Raw genomic sequence first — 9,165 nt, forward strand, 5'->3', positions numbered from 1 at the left:
AATTCCCTCTTTAACATCTGATGTTTTTCAAAAATGTTATTCTTAGCCAAAGACATATTATTAAAAATTATGAATTGATGCTGGTTTAAATTGATAGGCAGCAACCTTACTGAATTATTTTGGATTTTTTTTTAATTATTATTAAACTGAATAAATTCATTTAGAAAAATGCTCTCATTAAGATAAAAAGGCCTATAAAAACTATTGCCCCATAATAAAAAAAGATCATTTCTGACCCTGTGCAGGATGTAAATAAGATATACTCAATGACATAAAAATTGTCCACACATTGCATTTAGGGATTATAACCCACCCCAGGGACATAGACTAGCACTTCATACAGGGGGAAAAAACATTACTTGTACATTTTCTCAACCAACCTGCATTTCCACTATATCCAGCAGGTGATACTGATGGATCACACAGGTTTCACAAAAGACGCTTTTGCTTTATAGTTGGATCGTTTCTGAGTGCACACTTCTTTTGGCCTTTTAAACAGCTGTCCTCCAAATCCCAGGAGAATCTAAGAATACCACAGATAAATCTTCTACCTTCAATGGACTTTTTCCATATCAGTTTTAAAAGGGATCCACCAACAAATTAGAAACCTAAATAGAATTATAATATAATTATTAATGATAATTGAGCGTTTCAAAGGAATAGGATGAAAGCCAACAATGAGCCAGATAACTTACTCATGATTTTATAAACTTAAATCATTCACAATATAGAAGAAAAAGAAATACATAGAGAAGAATATAGTATCTGTTAGAATAGCTTTTAGGTTATGTTGTTTGGAATGTGTCGATGGCATAATGTTAGACATGAGTTAACCATATCACGTGTTTTGACCAGGTATAGTCTTCATTTATTGCCTCTTATTTTCATACAAAACTACCTACAATGTATATTTGTGGCATTATTTTACACTTTTTTGGTGTAGTCAGGTGTTATAGGACAGGCCTGAGATTAGCAGCATTAATCAAGTGTTAAAGTTAGTTATGTCCATAATGTGAAATATAAAAACTAATTCCAGAGTAGATTTTGTTAATGTAGCTTCCCAAAAAAGTGCTCAATTTCATTGGCAGAAAATGAGAAAATTAGTGTTTTCCCTGGTTTAGGTTTTAATGTGCTTTTAAAATGCATAATTAAACAGGAGAAAATAGACTTCATCATCAGTAATACTTGTCACTGTCTCAGTTCAGAGGTACATATTACAGCTGGAGATGAATATAAATGCTAGTGAAGGGCAAAGTTTATGTCACATTTATTTCCAATGGACCTTCATGAAAAATCCTGATCGAAAAAGGAATGCATGCAGAGGAAATGGCATCAAGTCCTTTCTGTGTGTGTGTTTTTTAATCACATTACTATGCAGGTTTTCGCTTTGGTCTTGTGAAGACAAGACACTGAGTTCAGCTCAGGCCTTCTAGGTACATGTGAGGTCCTCTTGGTGGCTCTGCTGGACTTGATGCGCTTGACATTCTTTTTGCTTTTACTGATGCAAGCCAGTGTGGCAATGTGGAAGATGTCCCTTACACTGTTCTCAGACTGCTGTGCTGAGCATTCAATGTAAGGGGCAGAGATCTGCTTGGCCATGTTTGAACCCTAAAAGAGATTAAGTAGACAAAAATATTAAATCTTGACAGCTAAATACTTTATTTCCAATAATGTGATTGCATTATTTTGTAGTACAGTCTTTAAGAACTGTGTGTTACAACTGTTCTTTATCCAGTTTTGTTATTGCATTATAGCTACTGTATTATCTCCTTTTTAAAAACCCACCTGGTCATATGATAAAGGAATGTCATTGGACAGCTGCACAAATGTGGCCAGGTCTGTGCGCAGATCTGACTTGCATCCAACCAACAGAATTTTGGTATTGGGACAGAACTCCTCAATTTCCCCCTTCCACTAAAAGAAACATGGTGTTAGTACAACAAAATGCCATTACTTATAACCAATACAGAATAAATCATTATTATAAAATTCTGTAAACACTTACACTACTTACACTAACACTTACTATAAATTCCATTAAAAGACAAAAATGGATTTGATTATGTGGTAACCCTTACTTACGGTATATTAAGTAATTAAATTTTTCCCTAAAAACGGATTCATTTCTATGTTTTTATTACACTGCTCACTAGAAAAATCCATTCTGATTGGTCAATCGCAGCAAACAGTCCGGTCATCCAGGTATCGTCAGTAATCTTTCCTACTTGTATTACGTGCTTCTGTTCTCTCTGCTATCTCTACAAGTAAACTAATAAAACAATTAAACTCAAATCAATATGTCATGTCTATTTCTTTATTTATTTGGCAAGTAGCCATGTAATAAGCAGGATAATGAACAGTCAGACGGTCAATAAAACAAACACCAACATGTTGGTCAGATCTCTGATGCAAACTGAGGATGAATTCTGTGTTTATGGAGACTCTGCTGTCTCGTTTGTCTCACACAATTACGTAAATAAAATAAAATAACCCCATTCAGGAGGTCATATAACAAAATAGGTGTCAGGGGTCACATAATCCCTTCAAGGTGATACAAGACCCCTCTGCGATAATGACCGGTTGACTGTACATTATCTCTTACTTGTTGCATAACTGAAAATGAGAATGAGAAATTTGCCCCCAAAATTCCTTTCCAAATTGTTTGTACTGTGCAGTCCAAAAAGAGCATAAAACAGTGCACAGTTGGCACAGATCCCCTTTCTCTGTGGAAGCATCAGAGAGAGTACCAAAAGAGAATGATGCTCCAAAAAAAGCATGTGTCAAACTACTATCTCTCCAGAGGGCCATGCGCTCTCTATATCTCTTGTGCAGTTCCCTCCTTTGGTACCACTTGTAGTGGCAGAGGTTACAAGATATCCTACCACACAAAGGCTCAATGATTCTGAGACAAATTATAAACTAGCTCTGTACTGGTTGCTGCTCTCCCTCTCATGTGATAGTCAAAGGATCAAAGGACTGCCACACATTCCCTCCCTCATTCATTTGATCCTTTTCTCAGATGTCTGGACTTTTGTTCTCGCTACTACAAAGACAAGGCTTGTGAGAATACTAGTACATGCTACTTTCCAACCAAGCACAATTCAGGAGAGCTATAAACATTTCTAAACACTCAGCACTGATGATCATATGTCTAAGAGCATAGATGAAAAAGCTACTTACCTTCCTTAAAACATTGTCCAGTGTCTCTGGTCGACTGATGTCAAAACAGATGAGCACTGCATCTGCATCCGGGTAAGAGAGGGGGCGCACGTTGTCATAGTATGGCGACCCTACAATAAGCCAAAACAATAATACAATTATTATTTACATAGCGAATAATAAATCTGAACATTAAAAACTTGCGGGGGCCTGGGTAGCTCAACGAGTAACTGACTACCACACCTGGAGTTGTGAGTTTGAATCCATGCGTGCTGATGGATTTGTGCTGAGTGACTCCAGCCAGGTCTCCTAAGCAACCAAATTGGAACAGTTGCTAGGGAGGGTAGAGTCACATGGGGTAACCTCATGGTCACTATAATGTGGTTCTCGCTCTCGGTGTGGCACGTAGTGAGTTGTGCATGGATGCCGCGGAGAATAGCATGAAGCCTCCATACACGCTATGTCTCCACCACCACAAGGACTTAGAGCGCATTGGGAATTCCAAATTGGGGTGAAAGGTGGAGAAAAGAAACTTGACAATACAATGGGATAAGTGGTCACTAGCAGGGCTGGACTGGTAATCTGGCATACCTGGCATTTTCCGAGTGGGCCGACACCCTTCAGGGGCGGACTGGCCATCGGAAGAACCGAGCGGGCCGGTGGGTCGACCGTGAAACGGGCTGAATGGGCAGGGATAAGCTAAAATGAGCTGCCGTGTTATGCAAAACAGACCACAAAATGGCACCGCGATATGCAGAAAAGGACAGCGAATACCCATCATTCAACTTTTGGGCCAGTTGCTATGTAAAATTCCAGGGCTATTTCTCTTCCCAGTCCAGCCCTGGTCACTAGAAACTGTTGCAGCATGTCCACACATCCTGTAGACATACAACATTTATGCAGATGAAAAATGTATTGTATTAAGATTGCATATTACTGTTTAATGGAATCCATATTTAGAAATACATGTCTCTTTCTAACTTTTAGTTCTATTCACAATGTGACATTCAAAACCAGATTTTCTGTATGGATGTAAATGGACAAAATACAATAAATTCATCTTTAAAACTAATTTACACATTCGTTTATTTTCTACCAATTAGCAGATATTTCACCACTCAACCAAAGTATTTTAACAAGAGAGCTCTATGAATCCCTCTGTCTGAGTGCCTCATTTACAAAAATGCAGATTATGCAGCCAATCCATTAACAACGGTTTGCGGAAATGTATACAAACACATTAACAAAGTGCAATGTGGTTTTGTGCCAGAAATGCCGTCCTCTGAATTTTAAAAGGGTAGATACCTACAACAACACGTTTCTAAGTGATGACAAAACATTATATTTAATGAAGTTCTAACATGTTAACTAATGCAACGTTCACTGCACATTTCAGTTCAAGATTTTCACCTAATATTACGTGCGAGCTTTAAAACACAAATCTTTGCTCTTATGGCAAGCACTTTTTTAAGTTTTTTGTAAATATGTATATATAAAAGCTGATGACAGATAACACAATATACTTCACAATGTATTACATTTGTCATATATAAACCACTGTTTTTTTTTTGGGGGGTTTATATTGCATAAAGTCCTAGATTTATTTACTTTTTTAATTTTTATTTATTTGGAATGTAAGCAAAATATTTCTATAGTCTACAGTGTTACTTGGAAGAACAGTCTCCTACGGACAATCATTCAAACTAGTCTGATACTTGTCTTGATTTTCTTTGGGATTTTGTTTTTGCAAGTCACTGTCCCTCTGAAAAGGAAAACAGCACATGTGCCATGATTCAAGCACAGTAAATTAGGTTACAGTGCTATTCTGGGAGGTGAGTGTTGAATCTGCTCTAGAAAGTTTGTAGGGCTTGAAATGAGTTCAAAGCTCAGATCATTAGACATTGCTGAAATATTTAAAGGTCTTATTTTAAAATGAATGTCCGATCTGATTAAAGAGCAGCTGTCTCATGAAATTCTTGATGAGGGTTGAGAAGAAAATGGTAACTGGAAATCCACATTTTATAAATATATATATGAGAAAAGGTTAACAATATTAATTTTTGATGAGTGTGATCCTGCTGTTAGTGAGTATATATCACAACTGCAGGAGCTTCTGTAGGTCACTATATGTTATTAGGAATAGTTCACCAAATAAAATAAAAATTCTCATGATTTACTCGCCCTTATGCCATCCCAGAAGTGAATTACTTTTTTTCTTCTACTGAACGCAAACACAGATTTTTTTTTAAGAATATCTCAGCTCTTTTGGTCTATTTAATGCGAGTGAATTGTGGCCAGAACTTAGAAGGTCCAAAAAGGACATAAAGGCAGCATTAAAAACAACCCATATTACTTCAGTGGTTTAATCCATTTAATCCATGTATGTGAGTTGCCAAAAACAAAACAAGAAGAATGTGAAAGTGGAGAGCTGTAGAAAAAAAGACATAAATATTGATCTGATTCTCACACCCACCTATCACATCTGAAGACATGGAATTAACCACTGGAGTCATATGGATTAATTTTATGCTGCTTTATATGCCTTTTGGACCTTCAAAGTTCTGATCACCATTCTCTTGCATTGTATGGATCTACAGAGCTGATACAGTATGTTCTTCTAAAAATCTTAATTTGTGTTCTGCAGATGAAAGAAAGTCATGCACATCTGGGATGGCATGAGGGCGAGTAAATGATGAGATAATTTTCATTTTTGGGTGAACTATCCCTTTAAAACTTAAAATGATGTGAAAGTGGTCCAACAATAATCACTGTGTATGATGTTCTGTGCAAAGACATTTTCAAACTCATTGTCACCAAATTCATTATACATTTAATTAGCCTACTGCTGTAATCATATCAATCTGACAAGATTCTCACTCTCCTCACTTTGGTCCTCTCCTAGATCCCAGTTAGCCAGAACTGGTGATTGACAAAGGACATACATTTTAAATAATAATAATTTTAAATAACTTCATAACATACTTGCCAAAACTTTAATGCCTTAATGTGTGTCACTGTGTTTGGGCATTTTATAACCACCTATAATTTACATTTATTGATGTAAAAAATAAAAATAACATTGTACATCCTATAGACCATATTATGGAGTCTAAGATATCCTCAAAGAGGTTTTGTTCATCATCTCAAATAGCCAATCCTCCTCTTACCTGACGTATCCCAGAGGCTGAGCTCAACTCTCAGCGTGTCGATCTCAAAACTGGCTGTGTAGTTTTCAAACACGGTAGGAACATAGTTCTGCAAGTAAAAAAGAAACCATAAGGGGCTGTTCACATCAAACGTGTTTTTGCATCCATCCCTGCAGAACATTCAAGCAGCTCGGCTTTGTTTGATGGCTTGTTGCCCTCCATTTTCCTCTTAGGAAACTCTGAGGATTGGTTTTTTCAGCTGGACTATGCTCCACACCACACAGCCAGGTCAATCAAGGTGTGGATTGAGGCCCATCGGATCATGACCCTGTCATGGCCAGCCCAATCTCCAGACCTGAACCCCACAGAAAACATCTGGAATGTGATCAAGAGGAAGATGGATGGCCACAAGCCATCAAAAAAAGCTGAGCTGCTTGAATTTTTGCATCAGGAGAGGCATAAAGTCACCCAACAGCAATGTGAAATACTGGTAGAGAGCATGCCAAGACGCATGAAAGCTGTGATTGAAAGGGTTATTCCAACAAACATTGATTTCTGAACTATACCAAAGTTAAAACATTAGTATTGTGATACTTAAAAATGAATATGAACTTGTTTTCTTTGCATTATTTGGGGTCTGAAAACATTGATTTGTGACTTCAATATAAGTTTTACACCTACAACACAAATGCATTTATATTGAGAATCATTCGATTTTAAATGACTGAGACTCAACCATTGTAAACAGCAAAACAACTTTTCGACAAACCTCTGGAAAGGAGTCCTTGGCAAAAACACTTAACAAAGACGTCTTCCCACACTGAGTATCTCCGACAACAACTATTTTACATTTCAAATCCATCATGGACTAACGGCACCGAAACGATTTCAACCTCATCTTCATTCACTGTCGTTAAACATCAACCACATCCCTCGTGATATTCTTCACTCTATCCATGATGTTACAATATGAGAGAAACATTGAAAAAGCGCATTAAATGCTTCAAGTTCTGAGTGGTCCTGAAGAGTTGATAAAGATAAGTTATCAGCAAGTTATAGCCTGATGCTAGGTTGTCATGGTACACACTATAGTGCTCAAACTTGCAAATACATGAGGTGCATCCTCTTTCCCCTGCGCTGATATATAAAACTTCTCAAGCGTCTCGCTCTGGAGTCTGAAACGTTCACATACTTGTGTGATGAGCGAGGCGCGAGACCGCCCATCAGAGAGAGAGTGTGCACGCCGCGGCGCGCCCCATTACATACTGTAAAGATCTGGGTGGGGTTGCACCAGCTAATACGCAAATTAAAGCTTAGCCTAGTTGTGGCGTAAATGGGCACTAAGTCACAATTTACGCACTACTAAATATTTGAGGTAGACATTACTAAAAACTCATTATTTACCAAGAGTAACGGTTGGAATAAAAAAGCATGACTGATATTTTATGACATCAAGCTCATGTTTTGTGTGACAGGCATCAATCATTTCGACATACAGTCTGATGTTGACGTTTACACTCGTTTACATTTACGAGAGAGAGAGAGAGAGAGAGAGAGAGAGAGAGAGAGAGAGAGAGAGAGAGAGAGAGAGAGAGAGAGAGAAATACTTATAAGTGGCTCTTCAGCATGAAACCGTTCAAACTGTGCAGTATTCAGGATACGTCGACCGGTGTCAAGTGTCAACATATACGAAATGTTTTTCCAGCCTGTTGTATTAGTATTTATTTATCATCCCTTATTTATTTTAGATACAGTTCCTATATAGTGTTATTTACACAGTGCAAATATACTATTTATAAAATTTTATTACATTGTATTTCAATGGGGGTATAATTTATTACAGTTGACATTTATGTGAGCAAACAAGGTTTGTACATCAACCGTAACAAGATCAAATTGAAGTTCAAGTCTTTTTAACACTTCTGTGTACAAAATTGAAGGCTGCTTATTTGATCAATACGGGTAAACGTCATATTATTCGACTACGCATTACTTTACAGAGAGCGTACGACCTAGTTGACTTGCCTTAAGAACAGATGATGCGACTTAATTAATCACAGACTTGGTTACAAACTAACTAGTAGTTACTAAGCCCTTAGTGCGAACTTTACGTCCTAACTTATGTTAGACCTTACGCACAGCTGGTGCAACCCTACCCAGCTGAAGAGGATCCATGTCTTCAGATGGAATTACAGATGTAACCGAGGACTGTGATGTAATAATACATTGAACAGCACGTAAACATTAAACTGGCTCTATTTATTTATTTGAGCTAAAACTGTTTTCATTTACATAAGTGATATTTACTTTCCGTTATCATTAGCTTTTATCACTCACAGAAGAAGTAGCCTATTGCAATTATCGTGAAAGAACATATTACTTATTAAGGTTTCCTTTTCCTAAAATGTCGAAATTCAAATATCTTTATAAAATTAATGTTAGGTAGGCTACAACGGGGCTAAAGGCACACCTAAAAGGGGTCATGACACAAGGAATCTCATTTTCCTTGATCTCCTTTTGACATAAATGAGGTTTCATTGTACTATACAAACATAATGTAAGTTTCAGAACTCAAAACATCCTCTTTACGGCAAAAAGAGCCTTTGTTGAAACCAAGCCACCAAAACAACTCGTTCTCTACTTCCTCCACATTGTGTTGTCACACTAGATATTTGCATCTGAACCACCTCCACAACAACACATCAACTCCTACTTTACCATAACACTTCAGTAGCCCCACCCAGCAGAGGTAAGCAGTGAGATAGCAAGAAGAGAGAGCCAATCAGAACAGTGGGCGCTTAAACCCAAAGTATACTTCGGTATGCAGTACTGTGATAGTTATGTATATCTTCAGCTTTAG

The 9,165-nt window shown here is 37.4% G+C and overlaps 1 protein-coding gene across 1 annotated transcript; it reads right to left on the reverse strand.

Moving 5' to 3' along the window:
- Positions 1-763: 763 nt before the first annotated feature.
- LOC127658636 (rho-related GTP-binding protein RhoE-like) lies at positions 764-7,519 on the reverse strand. The gene is made up of 5 exons (XM_052148014.1): positions 7,075-7,519; positions 6,327-6,414; positions 3,181-3,290; positions 1,786-1,914; positions 764-1,608 (listed from the first exon to the last, which is right to left on the reverse strand). The coding sequence occupies exons 1-5, from the start codon at positions 7,168-7,170 to the stop codon at positions 1,363-1,365; spliced, it is 669 nt and encodes a 222-aa protein (XP_052003974.1). The 5' UTR covers positions 7,171-7,519; the 3' UTR covers positions 764-1,362.
- Positions 7,520-9,165: the final 1,646 nt, after the last annotated feature.

This window comes from Xyrauchen texanus, chromosome 18 (genome assembly GCF_025860055.1).
Source record: "Xyrauchen texanus isolate HMW12.3.18 chromosome 18, RBS_HiC_50CHRs, whole genome shotgun sequence".
Classification (NCBI taxonomy): Eukaryota; Metazoa; Chordata; class Actinopteri; order Cypriniformes; family Catostomidae; genus Xyrauchen; species Xyrauchen texanus.

What these genes read in the sequence shown, in the direction of transcription:
- LOC127658636 (XM_052148014.1), bottom strand. Translation starts at nt 7,170, where the DNA reads ATGATGGATTTGAAATGTAAAATAGTTGTTGTCGGAGATACTCAGTGT. An exon ending in CAGCCTCTGGGATACGTCAG is followed by an intron (nt 3,291 to 6,326) that starts GTAAGAGGAGGA and finishes GGCTTATTGTAG; the next exon opens with GGTCGCCATACTATGACAAC. An exon ending in TTCCTTTATCATATGACCAG is followed by an intron (nt 1,609 to 1,785) that starts GTGGGTTTTTAA and finishes AATCTCTTTTAG; the next exon opens with GGTTCAAACATGGCCAAGCA.